Source organism: Ammospiza nelsoni, chromosome 2 (genome assembly GCF_027579445.1).
Source record: "Ammospiza nelsoni isolate bAmmNel1 chromosome 2, bAmmNel1.pri, whole genome shotgun sequence".
Classification (NCBI taxonomy): domain Eukaryota; kingdom Metazoa; phylum Chordata; class Aves; order Passeriformes; family Passerellidae; genus Ammospiza; species Ammospiza nelsoni.
Genome location: NC_080634.1, coordinates 30721310 through 30744047, shown reverse-complemented (window position 1 = coordinate 30744047; position 22738 = coordinate 30721310). Strand labels below are relative to the sequence as shown.

At 47.9% G+C, this 22738-nt stretch overlaps 1 protein-coding gene across 3 annotated transcripts; it reads left to right on the top strand.

The window, feature by feature from the left end:
- The first annotated feature begins 1867 nt into the window (after window positions 1-1867).
- On the top strand, window positions 1868-16214 carry ING4 (inhibitor of growth family member 4). Of its 3 annotated transcripts, XR_009420535.1 has the most exons (9): window positions 11980-12111; window positions 13021-13092; window positions 13287-13453; window positions 13665-13779; window positions 14099-14207; window positions 14524-14671; window positions 15069-15130; window positions 15349-15523; window positions 15617-16214. XR_009420535.1 is itself a non-coding variant. In XM_059494019.1 (8 exons), exons 1-8 carry the CDS (start codon window positions 1887-1889, stop codon window positions 15386-15388), a joined length of 750 nt encoding a protein of 249 aa, XP_059350002.1. In that variant the 5' UTR covers window positions 1868-1886; the 3' UTR covers window positions 15389-16214. The 3 variants fall into 3 exon arrangements, 2 of the variants coding, with proteins under 2 accessions (XP_059350002.1, XP_059350001.1); XM_059494019.1 differs by lacking the exon at window positions 11980-12111 and adding an exon at window positions 1868-1923 and having other exon boundaries at window positions 15349-16214; XM_059494018.1 differs by having other exon boundaries at window positions 15349-16214.
- The last annotated feature ends 6524 nt before the right edge of the window (window positions 16215-22738 follow it).

The window sequence follows — 22738 nt, the reverse complement described above, 5'->3', positions numbered from 1 at the left end:
CCTGCAGTTAGAGACACATTTGTACACTTTTACTGAGATTTGCCATTTAGATTTTAGGCAAGTGCCTCTTTGCCCTGTCTTTTGTATCTGCAGTGGCAAAAAGTCTAGAGGGAAATTGTCTTTCTGGCATCCTCCTAGCCTTGGCTTGGAGGGTAGGATGGGGTTCCCATGTGGTCTCCTAAACAAACTAGTGATGTCTAAGAATATGTAATTTTTAACATCAGCTTCATTCAACTTGGTAGCCCCAAGCAGGATGTGTTTGGGAGATTCTGGTTTAGAACTGTGACATAGTATAGGGAGCAGATTTTTTTTTTTTTTTTTTTTTTTTTATGTAACAGCCACATCCTTCCCCTTAATTAAGACTATAAGGCAATTTATAGGAGAATTTTGAAGTACTTTAAAGAGACTTAACAATAATGTTCAGCTAACTGAAGCCAGCTGCTCCACATGGGAACTGAAAAGACTAAGAAATGTGTTTTGAATAATTAAAAATATGTCATAAATAACTTAAATGACTGTAGGAAGAGGAATGGAAAACTCCATCATCAGAACAGAGAGGCTCTGAATTAACCCAGTAGTTTAACACCAAGATGGTTCATAGTTCAAACAGCTGCAGTTCCTTTATGTAACAGCTCCTCAGTCTTGCAGTGCAGGCTGCTTGAAGACTTAATCCTAGTATATCCATATAGATAGAGGCATGGTGTCTTGGAAGATCTTTGTGAGGAAAAGAGAGAAAAATAAATCCAGTCACTTCTTCTTGCAGCTAGAATCGGGGAGCATTCAGTCCTGAGCAATGGCTGTCATTGCACAGACCGTCAAGAAAAAAGAAGGATGGTGTAGATGAGTAGGCAGAAGAAAGGTGGATGAAATGGAGTATTAGCCAAGCCCAGTGCCTCCTAAACTGTATAGGACGCTAAATGAGCGCTGACCTCTTGAAAAAACCATCCTGCATATCTTGGAACCTAAGGATCAACAGAAGTAAGATAATTTTGTCTCAGTTCCTCCATGATCACACGTGATTCACGGCACCACACCGTGCGTGTAGCAAAGGACGGCTGGGGAGGGGGCTCTACAAGTGGCTCCTGTGTATGGTCACAAGAGTGGTTCTGGCATGATGAAAAGAAAGAGAGCACGGTCACATGTTTCGTTTAATTGCCTTTGTTAGTCTGTCACAAGTGTTCGGTTGTACCAGTCCCGCACAGCAGAGACCCTCCATCCATCTCCACTCCTGACACAGCAGCAGCTGCCCCGCACTGGCGGATTCCGAGGTGAATGGAAAACCACGGCAACGAGTCAGCAGCACTTCCTCGGCCTGATCCCAGGATGGGCCGGGCTGGAAGGGACCCCAGAAAGGGACCCCAGGGTGTCACTGCTCCAACCTCCCTGCTCGAGCAGGCTCGTTCCTCCCACAGCACATGGCACAGGATTGCCTCCAGAGGGTTCTCCGCTGAAGAAGACTGCACCACCTCTCTGGGCAGCCTGTCCCAGTGCTCAGTCACCCGCACGGTGAAGAAGTTCCTCCTCACGTTCAGGTGGAACTTGCTGTGCATCAGTTTCTGCCCTAGTGCTTGGCACCACCGAGGAGTCTCACATGCACCTTTCAGATACTGAGAGACATGGATGGGCTCCCCTCTCAGTCGTCTGAGCCCCTCGGGCTGAAGAGGCCCAGCTCCCTCAGCCTTTCCCGCAGGAGCGGTGCCCCGGTCACCCCCGCCGCCCTCCGCGGGGACCGCCCGGGGCAGCCCCGCGCAGCCCGAAATGGCGGCGGGAGCGGGGCGGAAGCGCCGGGGCAGGCGGGCGGAAGCGGCTTCGCAGCCGGGCAGCGCCGCTTCCGGGCCCCGCGCGCGTCCGCTCGCCGCCGGAAGCGGCGGTGTGTGGGGCGCAAGATGGCGGCGGGGATGTACCTGGAGCACTACCTGGACAGTAAGAGCCGCCGGGGCGGGGCCGAGGCCGCGGCTGAGCCGGCCCGGGGGGCACGGACGGGCCGAGGGGCGGGGCCTCGCGGGGGCCTCGCGCTGCCCAGGGCGCCCGCGGGCTCTCCCCGCCCCTCGGGCGCTGCCCGGTGCCCGGGCCGTGCGGAGAGGCCCCGTCCGTGGGGCAAGGCTCGGCTGCGGGAGCCCTGACAGCGCGGCCCCGCGGCTGGTTTGGTCCGTGAGAGAGGAGCCCGGTCCAGCTCCAGGCGCCCCTCGGGAGCGGGAGCTTGGCCGTCAGTGGTTTCCCGGGATAGACATCGAGCACAGATAACTTTGGGATCCGTGGGGCGGTAGTTATGGTGGTTTTCTACGCTGTCAGTTTACAAATGCAGCCCCGCTTTTCTGGCCGAACAGGAGCTCTGTAAATGCCAATGGAGTTGGCAACGTTATCAGAGCCCTCCTATGGTACCTCCTAATTTACCGTCCTGCCTTAAGGTGCTTAAAACTCCAAACTCTGCCCTTTGGGGATGAGACTTTCAGTGCATGTTTTACCCACGCGTGCTTAAAATAGCCGAGCAGATCCATCGGAGGAGTTGTTTCTCAGTGAGTGGGCTAATGAGTTCAGATTGAATAACCTGTTCTTTGAGGAATGCCGTTCTCACGTTTTCCTGCTGGTCTGGTGTTGGCACTGGAGACAGGGGAGGATGTTCACGGGATGGTGTCTTTAAAGCTGGCTGGTTGTGGTGCTGTGTCTTCTGCTTCACTGCACCCAGCCAGTGACATCTCTCACTGTCTGCTTGCATATGCATGGGAAATAATGGAGTTTGGCTCTTCAGATTTCCTGCTACACCGGGTTTCTTCCAGCACAGAAAAGATGAGGTGCTGATATGGACACAGGGTGTCTCATTCCTTGCATCTTCAGTGCTCTTTTTGTCTTTAGGAAAGGAAATGTCTCTGAGAATGTTCAAGAACCATACTAAATTTCAGTGAAAGGTGAAAAGAAGCTGCTGTTAGACAGGCAAGGATCTCTGAGGTGCAAGGAAGGAGACCAAAGCCAGGAAGAGGAGTTGAATGAGGAGGCAGGTTGGAGAGGGGCAGATTTGTGTTCTTGTGCAGTTCTCACTGCGTTGCAGAAGGCTGCAGCTGACTGAGGCTCCTCAGCTGGGAAGGAGGAGAAGAAGCAGATGGACAAGGAATAAGTGCACAGGAGGGGGATGCAGAGTTTTCCTGCTGGGAGGGCAGGGGTGTGTTTGGGTAAGAGCTGCAGGGCAGAGCTAAAGGAGCAAAAGCCTGGGATCTGCACTTGGTGAGCAGAGACGAGCAGGATGCAGCCCTGAGTGGGCAGGGGTGCTGCAGGTGCACAGCTGCAGAGAGGGAAGGTTGGTGCCTGGAGAGTGCTCCTGCCAGAGTCAAACACCTCGGGGTCATGTCATCACAGTCAGCTAAAATCAGCCAGCCTGGGAACTCCTCTTTCTCTCCTGTACAGGCATGCAGAGGAAATGCCAAAGTCCTCTCTCTCAGCTGAGGTTTGGGTCCTGAGATTGGATTAGAGATGCTCATCCTGGTGAAGTGGATATTAATACAGGAGAGTCACTGTTGTGGTTGAGGTGTCTTGCTTAAAAAATAATGAAAGTGATGTGCACAATCTAAAAGTCCTTAAACCATCTGCTTACAAAGATTTTAGGAAGAACAAAACATTAATTCCTGTGATGGTTTAGCCTTTATTGCTTACCCTTAGATCTCTGCAGCCATTTTCAGGTTTGTGTGGTGCAGCATTACTTGCTGCTATTAGCCACTCATAAGACACTTGCTGTGCTATTCTGGATTTCTTTCAGGAAAGCATGAATGTGTTGTGACACTTGGCATCAAAGAGCGCCCATCACATCTTCAGTAGGTTAGGCTGCTGATAGGTAATGGCATTCATTTCTGATTACCCATTTTGCTCTGCTCTAAGCCTGCTCTCCTCTCCTGGCTTCTGCCTGAGCTCCTGACTCTGTGGAAATGCATCCAGTGTTTTAGACACGAGTCTTCCTCTTGATGCTAACTGATTGACAGCATTCAGTTTCTTACTTGCTGCTCCCCTTTTTTCCCCACATTATTTCAGTGTTTTAAAAACATTCAGTTCTGTTTTAAAGCAGTTCACTAATATCCTAAAAATTCCTGAAATTTGATAGAAATAAACAGTCCAGAACTTTTGGTCATTTCTTATAAAAGGTGTCTAATTCTTAATTTACATCTGTGTCTTGGAACAGGATTCTTTTACTAGCATAGTGCTCTTGCAGACACAGTTTTCAGTTTAATGTCTTTTTTCTTCCCACAGAGCTTCTCTTTCCTGTGGTTTTCTATCTGGATCTGCTCAGGGAATGAATGAGGAATGTGTGATGAAAGAGGGCAGTTATTTGTAGGACCTCTTCATATCTTTGAATAAAGGAAGGTGTGTAAGGAATTAAGTGAAAATTGTAGGAAGGAAAAAGGTGCCTCCTGTTTGAAGCAAGTGAATATCACTGCCAAAGTGAGTTTGGTGGGTTTTTTTTTTATGTTGTGAGTCCCACTTTGTACAGGTTTCCCTTGCTTGGATTGTGCTTCCCTCAGATTATGAGTGGAAATTTTTAATCAGGGGAACAGATATGCAGAATGCTCATAGTTGCATCTGGAGTGTGCTTTGAACAGATAATTCTGAAAAGTTGTGCAATGAAGCATTTTTGCACCCTTCAAGAGGAGAGTTTGTAATTAGCTGGCCTTTTGGCTTTAATCTCTTGGCCCCAGTAAATCTGGTGGCCTTCCTGCTGTTGGTGAGGGCAGTGGGCCACTCCACTGCAGCATTGTGAAAACTCTTCATTGTCACAGCAGTGAACACCTTGAAAAGCTGGCTACAAAGTCAGTTTTCAGATTGAGCTCTGGGTCTGAGCTTGTGATTCTGTGTTGAGCAAAGAGAATAAAGTAAAACTTGAATCAGTGCTCAGTCACTGGGAATGAGAAACACCTTGCATGAAACATCATGTGAGTAGGTAATTAAAAACTGTATGCTAAAATCTATGAGCAGTCTGACAAAGTTGGGCACACAGCCCCAGTTGCTTCAGTTCATATATTTTCAGCCCTCTACTTTAGACATCTGAAGTTCTTTTCCTTTTTTTTTTTTTTTTTTTTTTTTTTTTTTTTGTGAAATAGCCAAGCTAAGAGGAGTTCTCTTAGTAAAAAGTGTCTAGAAGCTTCTTAGGTCAGGTATTTCAGCAGCTTTCAAGTCTTGCTGTAATTTGATACTGGGTTTAGGCCTAGGATTAGGCATGCCCTTTCCTTGGCTTTAAGCTGTTAATTACAAAGCAAATCTGTCTGAAATGTGTTATGCTCTTGGCAGATGCTTTTGCAGCAGAAAAATGCACACATTCCTTCTGTGCTGAGCATCCTGACAGAGGAACTCCGTGTCTTGTCTACTCTGACCACCTTCACTCCTTCATCCTACTTACTGAGCCAAAGGATTCAGGGAATGGGAGAGGAGGAATGTGTCTTGTTCCACTTTTCTTCCTGAGTGTTTCTCTCCAGTGGCTGAATTTAAACATTAAAAGATTTCCATGTCTTCAAATATTGTTCTCCTTCTGGTTTCTAAAAATCCAGAAGGAGAGGGGAGAAAGCAAGATTAAAAAGTGCTTTCCCTCAAGCACTAACACAGTGCAGCTTTAGTAAGGGAAAACCTATGGGTGCAAAGGAGTTAGAGGTGTAGAAAGGAATGGAAGAAGAAGGAAGAGAACAGTGTTTTGTGATTAAAAGGTGGAATGTGCATAAAGATTTGTGAGAATAATTTGTGCTTGCTTGAGTTTGAGTTCCTGTGTTTGGCTCAGTGTTGGCCCTGGAAGGAGGTTAGAAGTACTGCTGTGGAGGTGATGGAGATGCTGAGATGAGATAAGGAGACCTCAGCTGGGAAGGTGACATGGTGCAATGCAGTCAGTGTACCTTGGGCTTTCCCCCATTTCCCACTGGTTAGGGAGGCACTGAGCTTCCTTTGCTCCTCTGTTTGCACTTGTCAGTAGGCACACAGAGCTGCACCCACTCAGGGGCTGTCACTGCTGGAAAACTTCAGCCAGCATCAGCACAGAGCAATGGAAGCAGCACATGGAAGTCTTCTTTCTCCTACAGCTGGCATGGCAATGTCCTATCAATGTTCCTTGATAACATTAGCTAACCTAGTAAAATAGGATTTTTCTTTTGGAACGGCCCCATCTGTCTGGATTTTCTTCTGTACACATTCATCAAATGAGGGTGTGATGAGTATTGTCATCTTGAGGCTCTCAGAGGGCTTGGGTGTGATGTTGGAGATTGCTGTAGGCAAGCCCTTGTTTCCTTCCCAGACCTGGCTGTGTTCCAGTTTCCCAGCAGTTCTTTGATCTCTTGCATTCCCTGCCTTCCTTACTCCTGTCCCCTCCCCAGTGCAGCATGCAGCCATACCCCTGGCCCTGCCTCTACAGCTCCTCACATCAATCTTCAGAAATGTAAGTCTCTAAATAAATCATTTCTCTGCTTGTCACTGTTCTAGTGCAGTCAAAGATGCCTTTCACCTTTCAGAGACTTTGGATTGGTTACACCTGTGATGCACCACATATGATCTATGGAAAATTACAAAAGATTTCATGCAGGGGAGAGAATTTGGTGATTCATAGGCATCATTTGTTTCTGTGTGAAAGCTACTGGCACAGCCCACGCTGAGCTGATACATTTAATGACCAATTCATCTAGAATTGGTTTTGTTGTTGGCTGATATTTTTATTGGAGCTGATACAAGATAGCTTTACATGGCAAAGCCTGCTGTGTTTTCTCTGTAGTTCTTCACTTACCCAACTGCAAATGTGATGTCATTGTTTTGGCAAACAGCCCTGTGGGCTCTTTGGTGGTTGTCCCTGCCTTTGGAGGGCTGTGGCTGGCTGGAAATGCCAGGAGTGTTGCCAGGCTCATTCATTGTGTCAGTCTTTCAAGCTCTCCAAGCTTTTCAAATTCAAGGTTGATCTTTGATAAGAAAGATCCCTTTTCCGACACTTAACAACATTCCCTGCTGTCTTGTCTGTGGATGCCGTAGCATTGAGCTGCTGTAACAAGACAACAAAAAGAGCCCTCCCTTCCTAAGAAACAGCCCCACACTTTGGGGGAGTGTTGGGTTTCTGTGCCTGACTGTCACTGCTGAGTGGTGCCCATTTCTCTGGGCAGTGTCTGAGGCAGATGTGCTGGGGTGGGCTGGTGTGCAGTGCATTGCCCAAAACTTGGGATATGTGCTGTGGCCACAGAATTCCTGGGTGGCAAATCAGTCTGACGTGCACCTAAGCTCCCTGTCTGTAAAACTGTAGGTGGGCTTATCCCTTACCAGGGTGTTGTGAGGATAATGGTAAAGGTTAGGATTTTTTATTGCAGCAGGGCTGGGCCATCTCTGAACAGAGGGAAATTGTACTCAAGGACCAATTTCAATAAAGGTGCTTGTGTAAAAGTTCCAGTAAATACCTGTGTAGGAAGGTGATTGATTACTTGAGAGCACAGGAGAGAGTAGCAGCAATAGTTTAAAAGGGTGACACACTCTGAAAGGAGGGATACAAAAGACACCCTGCCCCCTAATGAGGGAGCAAGGAAGCTCCTGAAGATTGCTGCAAGCCACTTGTCCTGCAGTGTACTTCAAGTGCTGCAAAATTATGAGAATCATGGAGTACCAAAAAGTCCAGTGTGCTTCCCCAACAAGATCCCAGCCAGTTTGCAGTCCTGGGGGCAAAGAACTTACCCTCTCTATGTGGCAGTCCCTGACACAAGCAGGAGTTTTTTAAATTGCCTTCAGCAATGTAGTGTCTGAAGTGTTTGCTGAAATCTAAGCTGTTCAATAAAGCAACTGTGGTTATGTTTCAAAATGTCTTTTCCCATTTTTTAATAAAATTTGAACATGCATCTAAACATGGTGGGTGAATAGATGTCTTGGGAAAGGTACTGTGTGTTTGGATGGTTCTCAGTGCTATTGGTCTGTTTTGGGGACTTTGGGCAGCGCAGATCCATTGTTTGGCACAGCACAGGCGTGCTGCAGAGGACTGAAGCACAGTTGAAGTTATCAGGCTGTGTAGGCTTGCTCTCTGCATTTGTGTGTCACAGTTAACATCTGAGTTGAGGAGCTGAAGTTTAAATATCAGCCTGCACCTGACAGCCCACGTTTGTTTTTAAAAAGAAGTAAATAAAATGATCATTATTGAAGAGGGGAAAAAGTGGTGTTGGATTCTGACTTTTGGAGAGAGAGTGTGTGGTTCAAATGGGAGAAGAGAGCATGGTCATGGATGCCTGTGGAAGAATGAACAGGGGAAAGAATGACAAGGAAGGAGGAGAGTAAAAGAGATGAAAGAAGAATGGGCTTAGTGAAGGGATAACATGTGAGGAGAGAAAAGATGAAGGAAGGTAGAGAGACTTCAGCTTGTGATCAGAAATGGAAACAAGGTAAGAAAAGGAAGGGATGAAAAAGATGCATTCAGCAGGAGGGGCTGCACCAGTGATTTTCAGGATGATCAGACCATGAGAGGAATCAGTAGGGCTGCAGCAGGCTTCTGTATGGATCTGTGCAGTGAGCCCATTGGGAGAAGCCTTGCCAGCAGGTCGAGGCAGGAATCCTGCCCAGGCACTCAGCCCTGGAGAGGCTCCTCTGAGTGCAGTGTCCACTCCTGGGCTCCTCATTACAGAGAGACAAGGGGCTCCTGCGCCTGTGCAGCAGAGGGAATGAGGATGATTGGAGACTGGAGCATCTCTCTTGTGTGGGAGGGCTGAGGGAGCTGGGCCTGTTTGGCCTTTAGGAGAATGTCTGAGAGGGGGCTCTTCAGTGTCTGTAAACATCTGCAGGGAGGTGTCGAGGGTGGATCCGGGCTCTTCTCCGTGGTGCCAGGCACTGGGACACGGGGCAGTGGGCAGGAACTGATGCACAGGGAGCTCCAGCTGAACATGAGGAAGAATTTCTTTACTGTGTGGGTGACCAAGGAGAGATTCCCCCACTAAGGCTGTGGTGTCTCCCTCACTGGACATACTCCAGGACTGTCTGCAGGCAATCCTGTGCCCTGTGCTCTGGGTGACCCTGCTTGAGCAGGGAGGTGGGGCCAGATGATCACTGTGGTCCTTCCAGGCTTACCCATTCTGTGATTCTGTGGCACAGTTGCATTGCTGCCGGCCCAAGCTGCTGGCCTTGCTAGCACTTTATTCCCTGTACATTTTCACCATCTTCCTGCTCCTCTCCTCCTGCTGTGCCATTGCTGTGGAAAGAGGGCCTCACTTTTCCTTATTTTTCTGTCTGTTGTTGCATATCATCACTCTTCTCTAGTGATCAAAGATGTCTCTAGGGTGTTCTTTCTTTACAATTATCAGTTTCATAATCTGAGAATTATGTGGGTATTTTATAATAGATAGTATGTAGTCATGATGATTTTAGGTGAATCTTACTAAGATGAAAGCAAAATTAATTGAGAGGAAAAAAGGAGAAAAGCAGGAGGAAACGAAATTACATAAATAGCATGAATAATTTTTAGGAATAGCGAGGGAAAGTGTGGTGGTAGGAATGAGGAAATGGAGACTCAAATCTAATTTATTTTTTTTTAAAGGCACTTAGAGAGTGATAATGTCTGGTAGCCAGCACAGCACAGGTCAAGCAATTTCAGCAAGTGTTCTGTCCCCTGTGATAAATTCTGTGATGCAGAGAATCACTTCTGTTTAAGGCTATGCAAGAGCTTTGGAGTTAAGCTGCAGATAGTAGAAAACATCCCCACAGCTAGATTAAGTTATGTACCGTACAAATAGTTTGTTGCTCAGTTATAACTTGCTTATCTGCAGCTTTATCTTGTTATGCTTTTTGTTATTGCCAGACTCTCTCTGGATCATAATTTGTAATGGTCTGCTCAGCTTCCCTCCACGTTCAGTTGAACAGATAGAGTGTCTTTGTAGCAGTTCTGATTATAAAGTCACTGTACTGTCACTTGTTTCATTTTCTCCATTTATTGACGAAGCAGTGGCAGAACATTTGTCCAAGAATAGATTTGCAGAGTGCAATGTTTTGCTGTGGTTTTAGGAAATCATTTTGCTGGTTTTAGCAGGGAAGGGATTCAACTGGCAGGGGTTTGTCTCGTCAGCCCCAGTGGAAGCCTGCCCAGCTAATGAGCCTCTGGAAGCTCGTGGCTCAGATGTGCATAAATGATCCACTCGTGGTGCCTGAGCTGAGCATTTGCTCAACCAGAGCCAGAGCCAGGGACAGCCCTCCCCACAGTGCCAGAGCCAGATGATAGCCCTCCCCACAGTGCCAGGGCTGGGTGACAGCCCTCCCCACAGTGCCAGAGCCAGGTGACAGCCCTCCCCACACTGCCAGAGCCGGGTGACAGCCCTCCCCACAGTGCCAGAGCCGGGTGACAGCCCTCCCCACAGTGCCAGGGCTGGGTGACAGCCCTCCCCACACTGCCAGAACTGGGTGACAGCCCTCCCCACACTGCCAGAACTGGGTGACAGCCCTCCCCACACTGCCAGAGCCGGGTGACAGCCCTCCCCACACTGCCAGAACTGGGTGACAGCCCTCCCCACACTGCCGGAACTGGGTGACAGCCCTCCCCACAGTGCCAGGGCCCGGTGACAGCCCTCCCCACACTGCCAGGGCCAGGTGACAGCCCTCCCCACACTGCCAGAGCCAGGTGACAGCCCTCCCCACACTGTCAGGGCCAGGTGACAGCCCTCCCCACAGTGCCAAGGCCCCCAGGAGCAGGGGCTCTGCACACCTGGAGGCAGGAAAGGAGCCACTGGCCTGGCTGAGGGGAGCAAGCTCTGGGGAGAGAGGGGCTCTCAAGGGTGGGTGCACAGGCTGAACAGACAAGTAGAGGCAAAAGACAAACAGATGTTGTCCAGATGAGGGCATGTGCTGGCATCAGTGGTGGTGGCAGATTTTTGCAGTGACGGCTGTAAAAACTAGAGCACAGTTCCTTTCAGGTTGTGTAGCAGAATGGAACTCCTGCTTGGGTTTCTCCTGGTGCAAGAATGTCACTGTGAAGTGTGACCCTAACCTCATGTGGGGTTGTTCTGCCCGCACAGCAGCATCCTACTGGTTTTTGTGCTGGCTCAGGAGCTTGCTCTATCTAAAGGTTTCTATCCCTGCTGAGGGAAAGCTGACAGTACCTGGTGGAATTTGTGCTTTTACCATCTGTCCTTTTCAGAAGAGAAAAAGAAATTACATTAATCTTTTCTAAAAACCACAAAGTCCAGAATTTAGAAGCTGTGATCTTCCAGGATTAATAAACTCAATATAAATTTGGCATATTGTGTGCAGTGCAGGAAGAGCTTCTGTTTTCCTCTGGAGGATACCTGTCTTGTCTTCTGCAGCGGGTGCTTTGGAGAGGAATGAAAGCAGCGTGCTGCAGTATGACCCATGTTTCATTTGCTGTATAAATTGAAAGGTTTAGAGTTGATGAGGCTGGGGATTGCAGGAGGGAAAAAGGCATGGTCTCTAGATTCCCAAGCTGAATTTCATCCCTGCCACAAGCTCCCTCTATAAGCAATAATAATTTTCAGCATTGTGTCCCCATCGTGTTCTGAAATGCTTTTTGGAACCGTAGGGATGTAATCCGGTAGTCAGCTGCTTAAACCTTGTGTGAAGTCTGTCATGCTGAACAAACCTGGAAGTATCAAATTCAGGATGTACCTACAGACTTCATTTTGCTGCTTAGTAATTTTTCAGAATTTGAATTTGCACTGCTAACTGTCCTTGAATGCAGAGGAGTGATGTGTATGTGCTGTGGATTATGGATCTGGGTACTCAAGGACACCTACTACCTGAGCATTTCTCAGGTAACTAAATCAGAAATGGCAACAGAAATCTGTTAAATCAGCAGCTTGATTGCTCCTAAGTGTTGTGCATGTAACTTCTCATTATGCTGCATGGGCAGAAGTCTAAGTAAAAGGAACAACATTTGTGCTCAGCAAGGCCCACAGTTAGTTTTACCTCTTATAGGAATTAATTTCACATCCTGTTATGTAGCACTTGTTAAAACCTGTTAAAACCTTCCTCTTGCATACAGAACCTTCCCTGTCAACTGATTGCTCTTCAGGGATGGAAAGGCATTAATTGCTGTAGAAATATGTGCAGAGAAAATGGAGATTGATGCCTGGACTGATGTGTTGGACAGCTTTGGTGATGGCAACACTTCCAGCTGCACTCCATGTGAGCTGCAGAGTGAGTTGAGGAAGCTCAGACCTGCTTCTGTTGTGTTTGTGAAGAGCTTTCCCCAGCACCTTCTTTTTTAAACCTTCAGGAGAGATTTATTATTTTCATTAGGTATAAAGGTGACAATAATCAGGCTTAGACTTCAGTTTAGTGCAGTGACACTAGATCTCATTTTGACTAGACAGGCATGGAAAAATGAGAATTGTTTTTACCAGCTTTGCCAGTTGAGCATCTGGTGATGCCTGGGGGGTGAGTAGCACACTGCATTGAAAATTAATTGACTATCAACTTCACATTGCTCAGTCAGAGCCCTACAAGTGTTTATTATTCACAATGTGTGGCATCCTTCCAGGTGTTGGACACACCACTCTGAGATGACAGTGCAGAAGGCACCAAAAGTTACAAGTCAACGAGGGGTTAAGACTATTCCCATCCCATCTCAGTCTTGATCTTTGCTCTGCCCAAAGTGTCTGCTGTCCCCTGTATGTTAAATGAATGCATTAAACAGACTCACTTTTCAGTGAATTAGCATTTGATCAACTTAATTTTTACATCCTTGTGAGAAATAACTAAATGGCTTTATTTACCAGCTGTTGTGGTGTTTTTTTCATTACTGAGTGGAGTTTTCGGATGGAGATGTTGTGTTATAAAGACTGACACTCATTACAGATTTTGGGTTTCTGCTTTCTTAGTGTGACACTCTCTGCACGGCAGCAGTTTTCTGCTAACTTATATGTATTCTAGAAGGAGGCTTCTGCATTAAATGTATCCCACTTTTATAGTCTGTCTCCTTTGGGGCCAGCAACAATGGAAGCTGATGTGCACCAGGGATATGTGTGTGTGTTATTGGTTAGCTTTGTTCCTGCCTTGGCAAGGAACAAGGATCTGATTTCTCCATGTATTCTCCTTTCTCTGCAGGTATTGAGAACCTGCCCTTTGAATTACAGAGAAACTTCCAGCTCATGCGGGATCTGGATCAGAGGACGGAAGGTGAGGATCAGGGACGGTTTTGTTGCCGAGACAAGGAGTAGGTAGCTTGAGCAGCTTTTCTTTGCTTTGCCTTTGTCATGGGGATCTCCAGGCAGGGGAGGAGGCCTGGAGCTGCTGCAGTCACTGAGTCTCTCCTGATGGAGGGCACTGTGGTGTGTGAGGTGTTTGTGTATTTAATGGCTCCCTTCTTTCAGACCTCAAGTCAGAGATCGATAAGTTGGCCACGGAGTATATCAGCAATGCACGGACTTTGTCTTCAGAGGAAAAACTGGGGCTTCTCAAGCAGATCCAGGAGGCCTATGGGAAGTGCAAGGAATTTGGGGACGACAAGGTTCAGCTGGCAATGCAGACCTATGAGATGGTATGAAGGGAAGTGCCTCGTGCTTATCCTGTGAATGCCCAAACTAAAGCCGCCCATCTCGCCAGGCCCTGAGCTCTCATTCTTAGGCCATGCCCACTCTTGCTCCTCGGCTCTTTAGTGCCAGCCCCCTGCCCCTTTGTCCCCTGTTTGTCCTCCCTCTGCCTCCCTGGGCCCTGTCCTGTGGTAACCCCTGCTCCTGGTGTCCTTGCAGGTGGACAAGCACATCCGGCGGCTGGACACAGACCTCGCCCGCTTTGAAGCGGACCTGAAGGAGAAGCAGATAGAGTCGAGTGACTATGACAGTTCTTCCAGCAAGGGCAAGAAGAGTGAGTACCACACTGGGCTGCACATTGATTCAGGAGGCAGCCAGGTGACTGTGGAAGTGCTGGGGATGAAGGCAGGCACTGCAGTGGTGCAGATCAAAGGCTGTTGCGCTGGAGGCTGAAGGACAGGTAAAGAGACGGTGACTGGGCTCTTCTTGTGTGAGTTCATTCAAGGCTGATAGATAAATTGGGATGGGGTGCACAGCCCAAAGCCAGTGTGCATTCCAAAGCCAGGAGTGTGTTTTAGTGCTGCAGGGATGTCACTGTCAGGTGTCTGTTTTGGTGGGGTGACAGATGCAACACCTTTTTCTCTTCTTACCAGAGGGCCGAGCCCAGAAAGAGAAAAAAGCTGCCCGTGCTCGCTCCAAAGGGAAAAACTCTGATGAGGAAGCACCAAAAACTGCCCAAAAGAAACTGAAGCTGGTCCGCACGTAAGTGTTGAAGGGACTCAAGGGAATGAGAAGCAGCACTGGAAATCAGACCAAGGGAGGCCTAGCCAGGCTTTCCTGGTGTCCCCAGACTGGAACTGTGTGTCCTCTGTCCCTTCTTGAGAGGCAAGAGGAAGGAAACTTCTTTATTCCCCTGTTCTCAGGGGGGTGTGGGTTGGAGGGGAAAGCAGATCCCCTTGGGTGTGGATACTTACCTAAGAGAAGTGTCTGTCTCTGGCCAGCAAGGGCACTGTCTTGGGACACACAGAGGTGCTCAAAGCCAGGTACTTTGCTGACTTACTTTATTCCTGTCCTGCAGTAGCACAGAGTATGGGATGCCTTCTGTCACCTTTGGGAATGTGCACCCCTCGGATGTACTGGATATGCCTGTGGACCCCAATGAGCCCACCTACTGCCTCTGCCACCAGGTCTCCTATGGGGAGATGATTGGCTGTGACAACCCAGATGTAAGAGCCTGCACATGGTGGAAGTGGGGGGAATGGAGTGGAGATGAGTCCTGCATGGAAAGGCTTGTCCTGCTTGGGTGGTCCCAGGCACAGCAAGCAGTGACCAGGAGAGGGCTTTCCTCAGGAGTTGGGATGGGCAGAGGTGTGGCTGGCAAGGACCTCTGAAGTGCCTCTCTCTGCAGGGTTTTCCTTAAAATGTTTTCTTGTCCCTAAACTTAGCAAGGGAGAAGGGGAGTTCTCCTTGCTAACAGTGTGTAGGTTGGGTGTGAACATTCAATCCTTGATCACTGCCAGGGATTTTGGAGGTTGTGATTAAATGCTGGGAAACTCTGGTAGCCCAAAAGCAACAATTTCAAAAGGAAACTGCTCTTTAACTGGCTGCTCTTCATCCCAACAGTGTTCCATTGAATGGTTTCATTTTGCCTGTGTGGGTCTGACAACAAAACCAAGAGGAAAATGGTGAGTGAAGCAACCTGGGGGGCCCATTTGACCTTTGGAATGGGGAGGTCCTTGGTGGCAGGGGAAAAAGTACTATATATACACACTTAGAAGATATCATTAAAAGGAAAATTTGAATTAAGGCTTTGTCAGGGACCTTGGAAAAGGTCTTTTGGGACCATGCACTTAAGGCTCATGTCATGTCCTAAATGTTGGCTTTGTTCTTCCTTTTCTAACAGGTTCTGCCCTCGCTGTTCCCAGGAGAGGAAGAAGAAGTAAATTCACAGGAGACCTCAGTACTGCTGCAGGAGCTCTCTTCCCCCTGCCAGGGCCTCGTCCCAGTTCCCCCAGCCCTTGGGGCCTTGGCTGAAGGGAAGTCTTGCCCTGTTTGTGGTTTGGGCCATCCCTGGAATGGTGTGTACCCTCATGGTGCTTCCTGTGTGTTCTGTATCCCTGGTTGCTTCTGAGTCCTTAAGGGAGGCCCTCTCTGTGTACTATTCCAAACAGGTCTCTGAACCTCAAAGGGAATGAATGAGGGCACCAGGGTAGCCACCAGATTCCCAGGGATTCAGGTAGCCCCTGATTTTCCTTGGCTTTCCTTCAGCCTCCTCAGAGTTCATTGCCTGTTCTCTGCTTAGAGAACAAGGCTATGGGATGGGGGAAGGAAAGGAGGTAAGTCTTCAGCATTTTAGGTCATTCATTTTCCTGGATCTTTTTCAGGAGAGAGGGAGTAACCAGGCTACTTCTTAATCTAGTGGGCTGGTTGAGAGACTGAAAACCTGATGTGCTCCCTGTCTTTAACCATTCCACTGCTGGCATTGGGCAGCCTCTTTTGTTGGGGAGAGGAGGAGGCAGAGGGATGTTTAGAGCTAGCTTTGTCTCTCTTATTCCTGGGGTAAACCTGCTGGTCTGGGAAGCACTCTGTGTGAAGGAGGAAGAATTTCTGACCAGTGAGGAGAAACAGCTTGGTCCAGTCTGTCTTCCAGCCTCAAAATTCTGCCTTCCTCTTGTGTAATGGTGCTTCTCCATGGCATTGATGGTGGGAAGTTTGGGATTCAGATCCCACTTGTATAATACAGAATGAAATAAAATTCATTGAAACCAATGCTCTCTTTGTCACCTTGATGTCACCTCCAAAATAAACTGCAGCAATCGCTCTCTAGTTTTTCTTTCTTAGCTCTGCATTTATTGTAAATGGTGAATGTGGTACAGCTTTTTCATGTAGCAGTCCTGTCACTGAAAGGTGACATTCTGCATAAGTCAGGCTTGGAAATGTACCTGATGTACTTGCACAAAGCTACTGAGCTTTCTGGTGGCTGTGAAAAATACCTGCCCCTGCAGGGTGAACATTTATTCCCACTATTGTTTGATCATTTACTTCATCAGTTGCCTTCTCTTAAATGAGGAGGAGTGGAGGTGGCAAAGGCCAACCCTCACTGTCTGTTGGGCAGCACAGCTGAGAAGCCATCAGGACAAACCACGTGCCTCCAAGAAGGTGGACAGGTTTTCCAGACACACTGATAGCTTGCTTCTCAGAAGGTCACAGTCACCTTGTTGCCAGAAACTCTGGCTGCTGTTACTAACATAACATAATAGAGCTCCAAACCAATTCCTGAAGATCTGCAGTGTCTGCAGATAACTGTGAGGAGATGGCCCATCCTGGAGCTCCTCTTTATGGATTCCATTGGCACAGCCTGGAGACTGACAAACCAAGTCTTCTTCCTCCCTGTGGTCTGTTCACCAGGAAGGTTTAAGCCTTTCACCTGGAATGTTTTCCTCACCCAAATTACTTGTATGAGGATCCATGGAGGATTTTGCTGGTTTAGTTATGAAGCCAAAGCTCTGCTCGGGTTCAGAGGAGAGTGTGAGCTCAGATCAGTGCTACTCCCACCTTGTCATTGCATGGGGACCCTGGCAGAAGGGTCAGGAACCCTCAGCTCAGAAGCTGGCGTTGTTTTCTGTTCAAGTGAGTTAGCACTGAGTCAGTCTTTGCCTTTGCCTCGAGAAGGGATGTTCATTCTGTTTTTCTGTTCATTCTGCACAGTAAAAAGGATGAGTTCTTCCCCAGGCTGTGGCTTATCTGGTTTGTGGTACCCTGCCACACTCGATGCCCAGATCGTATTGCATCACTTCCTGGGGCTTCCTTTCTTAAAGAGAGGAGAAGCAAATCCTGGAAGGTGTTGGCTGTGTCTGGTGTGGTTTTAGTGACAGGGAGACTCTGCCATGACCCAGTGGGTGAGCAGGCTGTGCCAGGAGAGCTCATCTCTCCAGCTGGGGGTTACTCAGACATCCCCTGGTGCTCCACTGACAGAAGAAATGGTGGATGTGCCCTGAACTGGAAAATGGGCTTTGGGCAGGGGGCAGGGGTGATGAAGGATGGAAACTGCTCCCAGCAGCTTGGTTTGGATGGATGTGACACAGGATTTAATGGCCAGCATTAGCAGGAAGCTCTCTAGGAACTGTGGGCCAGAGAGGTGTTTGAAGCACCAGCCAGCAGCCAGGAGCATTCCAGGGACTTCTGCTGCCACGGAGGGAATGCTCTGACTTGCACAATGAGACAACTTAGACCAAAATTTGGATAAAACCTGGGCATTTTTCAGTGGCTTGCAAGTATAAATGCAAATGAAAGCACATTAAAAGCTAACCTTGGAAGAGAGGGAGAATAAGGGCAATAGCTGTGCGATATTTAATCACCAGAGGAGGGAAAGAACCAGCAGAAGCTGGAAAATACAAAGTACAAAACTGAAGCCAGTGGGAACAAAGCCTGTAAGTGACAAGGCTGGAAACATGAGCAGCTTTTTTTAGAATGCCTTTTGTTTTTGATATAATTGAACATGGCACTTGTCCATTACTGACTGGAGATAGCAGAATTGTTTGTAATGAGAGGAGGGGAAGTGTTCTGTAAATATTTATTCTGTGTTGGTGCTGGTGTCATATGGAGATGGTGTGCTTCCTAGGCAAACAGTAAAGATGGGTTTTAAATGGCACCTCTTGGGGCAAAGATTTTTTTGATCATCAGTCCTCAATAAATGATGTTTGTCGTCCTGTGAAAGCCACCTGGAGGCATCTGTGGGTTGATCTCTGTCGGACTTGGGACTGCTGAGGAAAACCTATGAGGCTGGAAAAGAGCCAGCCCTTTTTTGGTCCTTAATGATGTCAAGAAGGCTGCCACAGCAGTCCAGATCTGAAATACTGGAACAGCAGGGAAGTAAATTGCTTCTCTCTAAAACAAACAAGAAATCCAGGTCAACAAAATAAAATCAGATCGATAGGAAGTAGCCAAAAAAATCTGTCAAAAATTACTTGATTTTTTTTAAAAGATCCTTGTTAATATTTACCTGGATCACTGTAGTGGTAATGGGATCTGAGAAGTTTACTTCTCCAAGAACTTAAGTGCTTAAAGCAGGGATATACTCAGTTAAAGTAATCATGAACTCTGTTGCAGAACTGGCTAGCTTGCAGATTTCCTGGAACAGCTGTCAGTGCAACATAAACACTTTCTAAAATGGTGCTGGAGAAATTGCCCTTTTAGAGTGATTGGAAATATCCTAGTTGATGAGTGGAGTCAAGTCTGAGTTTCAGGAGGCTGGAGCCACGGAGCGTGACAAGAGGGAAGAATTTTGCAGCCTTGTTAAGCCCATTTATTAATAATAATTGGTCCTGCACACAAAGGACCAATTTATCTTGCCCAGTTTGATTGCCCCATCTGTGGGCATCTTTCCTGAGTAGCTGGGCAAATGTGCTGACGAGGATGTTCAGCAAAGTATTCCCCTTTCCAAGGAGCAGACGTGCTCCTCAGGCTGCCGTTCCTCAGGCTCTGCCACCACCATGGCCATGGCACGGGAGCCATCCCAGCCACGACTGTCACCTCCCACCAGCAGGGCCACCTTCCTCTCCTGCCTGTGGATAAACTCAGCCCCAGCTCAGCAACACCCAGCCTTTCTTCAAGCACTCTTCAGGTATTACTCACCCAACCACCGCCCAGAGCTGTGTGGGGGACACTCTCTCACCATCACATATATTCAATTCAAATGTTGCCCAAATCAGCCCAGAGGTCTCAAGCTGGCAGTGGAAGCCATTCCCAAGAGACAGCTTGCTCTTACAGACTGAAAATAAGCCCATCTCCTCCCAGACATGCCTGGTTTGAAAATTTCTGAGCTGTTCTGCTTTCTATCATCAACCACAGCTCTGCTTCCTCCCTGCCAGTGTGAAGGCATTGAGAGCCTCAGTGGCAACATCTGCTCTAAAGATCTGGCTTTAGACAAGGGAGACTGCAGCACTGAAAGAGTTAAAGACTAAAAGAAGGAAATTAAATGTCCTACCTTTCTTTCCAAAGACAACTGAAGGAAGTTTCTCCAACTCTGCTTCCTATTAGTTACAGTATCAGAAGAAATAAAGCTGTTTTTATCTAATAAAATGAATTTCATTTATAAAAATAGTCAAACATCTTGATTAATGTATGCTAATTTATGTTTATTTTCCTGAATACATAAAAGAAACTAGGAGTGTTAGTTTTAGAAAAACACGTTTGTGCCCAAGGCTTAAGGGCAGGCAAAGCTGTGACAAACACTGAGCTCCTACATCTTGGTGTGACAGAAACGTTCAGCAAGGTGTCCCCTTCGGTCTGTTTTTGCAGGTGTGCCATTTAGTTTCAGTGGGCTGGGTTGCTGCCACTGAAGAAACAACTCACTCAAAACTGAAACCCCATCTGGGAGTAGCAAAGGGATTATTTTTTACACATTGACAACAAGCAAGGAAAAGAACCTTGTGAGACCTTGGCATTTTCTCGTTCTGAAAGCCTGAATGATGCAGTCACTGGAAGAGCCCATTTACTCACCACAGAAAGACTGAGGAGGGAAGAAGCCTCTCTGGAGTTTTGTACTCCAAGCCTCTGCTCACATTAGGGATAAGATTGTGGTTGGATCAGGTTGTTCTTGCATGAAACAAACCTGCCTAAAATGCTACAGCAGTTTGTTCAAGCAGGCTTTTATGTATCCACTCCATTTTAGTTTGTATTAATAATTCAAGAAACCATTTTTAAATGCTGTTTTTGCAATCAATTAAATATTCCATTTTCTAAATGTCAAGTAAAAAATGCTTCATTCACTATTTCCTAACAAAATAAAATGTAAATTAAGTATTTGAATTAATGCACGTTATAACTGTGTGGTGCTTGTACAAATGGGAATAGATTAACATATCTACCAGGTTAAAAAGAGTGCCAATTTTAATGTAAAGTCTATATTTATCAACATATTCTCATAGCTCTCAGCCAATGACAGTAAACCCACCAAAATAAAGCACAAATGCAGAATGAAGATGATTTAACCTGCGAATAAAGTCAGCAATTTAGAGAATTTTGGTTTGAATCAGACCGCTCCCAAGTGCTTTCGTCTGTGCAGATGGGCATCTGAGCCCTGCTCTGCATGGGCTGTACCTGCAGCCCTTCCACAGGGTGAAGGTGCCCAGCACTGGGATCTTGGAGCAGTGTTTGGAAGAGTTTGTGCTGAAGGGGAAGGGGCTCTGCTTGTCTGCTCTGTGATGGCTCTGGGGCCTCTGGGCAGGGCTGTCCCCTCTGCTGAGAGGCTCCTCAGGACTCTCCTGTGAACAGAGTGAGTGTCCCCTTCTCTCCCCGCTCATTTAGGTGTGTGTTTCAGGGAATGGAGGGATCACACCTTCCTCGGAATGCACACACTGCACGGAATGCACAACCTGGCGTGTCTTGGGGCTCTGTCCTGGACCACCCCAACACCCACACGAGCAGAGCTGCTCATGGCCTCCTCCCCAAGCAGCCTGCTGGTCAACTTCTAGCAGCACACATTCACATCCAGCTGGCTTTGGGAGCATTCTTCTATCATCTCTGCTCACATTTCAAGCTATTTAAGACACATGCTTTCTGGGGATGCTGCTTGACAAGCCACTGGAACTCGCAGCTGATCTTTGTGGCCTCCATCTTTGTGTGGTTTTGAGCTGGCCAGACATTGCTCCCTGCCCCAAACCCTCATTTTAACTCACTGTGCTGACACAAGGCCTGTGAGCCACAGTCCTGGAGTTTCCAAGAGGTTTTCAGTCATTGTAGTGCTGCTGGTGCTTGTGGTGGAACATGCAGCACGGAAAATGCTGAGAAACATTTTGTATTTGAGACAACAACAAGGAAGAGGAGCTCCTCTGCTGAAGGGGGGGGGTCCCTCACAAGCCAGACAGGCTCTTACAAAGCTCAGGGCTGACATGCAGCTGGATAGCAACATGGAAAACACCCCTCCAGGGAGTTCTTGTCCCGCTGTTCCAGCTCCCTGTGCTGTCTCAGGCCCTCCGTGGGCCTGGGGGTGACATCTGTGTCCCCCAGCCCGCCCGATCCCAGCTGGCACAGGAACACCGCTGCAGGAAACTCTGCTGTGTGGCAGCCCTGAAAACAAGGGTGCAAATCTGCTCCACTGCAAAAATCACACAGCTTGCAATGCATCACTGAGGGCACAGCCCTGAAGGTGCCAAGTGAGCCCTCAGAAATCAGAAAATGCTGGAATTGGCATCACCCCCGCATTGCTGACAGCTGTAATTGCTCGATGCAGCAGTGAGGAGTAGACTTCCCCCAGCCTGCAGCATTGATGCATCAGGTACAAGGTGCTGCTGCTCCTCCCCTCCTGCTCCCTCCCCCAGAGATGACTTTGGTTTTGCAAAGATGTGAAGTGCAGGTGCCCACAGCCAGCTGGCACACACCTCATCCAGCAGCACAGCGGTGCCTCCTGCTCCCGCAGCCTCCCAGCCCTGCTGGGCGCATGCCAGAGGCTCACTGCCTTCTACGGAGTCCACTTGTGGGCTTGGAGTTTTCTGAAGGATTCTGATAACCTGAACCAAGTCCAGGTTGGTGCATGAGAAGTGCTGGGTAGCCAACATTCCTCACATCTGTGCCCAGCTTTCCAAATAAACAGCAGCTCCCCACAGGCACTGCTACCAGAGCAGCAGCCAAGGGACATTCCTTTGCCAGGCCCCCCTTCTTTTGCATTCATTCTTCTTTCCTGTTCTTAAGAAAATAAATGTCTTGCTGGCACATGAGGACACAGGCAGCGTAACTAGGACCTGTCAGACATCAATAACACTGTGTGGCATTGCCCAGACAAGTTTTGGGTGCCCCATCCCTGGCAGTGTTCATGGCCAGGCTGGATGGAGCCCTGAGCAACCTGTTCTAGTGGGAGGTGTCCATGCCCATGGCACGGGGGTTGGAATGGGATGATCTTTAAGGTCCCTTCCAACCCACACCATTCTATGATTCTATGATTCTGTGACATGCCCCATCAGTGTGCTTTCCTTAGTCCCACATTACCATCTGTCACTGAGGTCAGCACTGAACTTCTTTCTCAAACAGGGTGACAGAGCTCAGCCTTGGCTGTTTCATTGCAGAGAAGTGGAGGTGATTAACAGAGCTAGGGAGCTGAAGGCCCTGCAATTGTCTAAAATCAGCTAATAAGAATATGTCTCAAGCTAAGTAATGGGAGACTAGGAACTGCCAAAAATATGCAATCTCCAGCAGTGTTGCCTGTTTTAATATGGGTAGCAAGATCTAGCTGGAAAAACTCTCCTGATCATTGCTTTTCTAAAGAGCTGCAAAAACATTCAAAATTCAGAGTGCTG

What these genes read in the sequence shown, in the direction of transcription:
- ING4 (XM_059494018.1), top strand. Translation starts at nt 12,030, where the DNA reads ATGGAGATTGATGCCTGGACTGATGTGTTGGACAGCTTTGGTGATGGC. An exon ending in TCTGGATCAGAGGACGGAAG is followed by an intron (nt 13,093 to 13,286) that starts GTGAGGATCAGG and finishes CCCTTCTTTCAG; the next exon opens with ACCTCAAGTCAGAGATCGAT. An exon ending in TTCCAGCAAGGGCAAGAAGA is followed by an intron (nt 13,780 to 14,098) that starts GTGAGTACCACA and finishes TCTTCTTACCAG; the next exon opens with AGGGCCGAGCCCAGAAAGAG.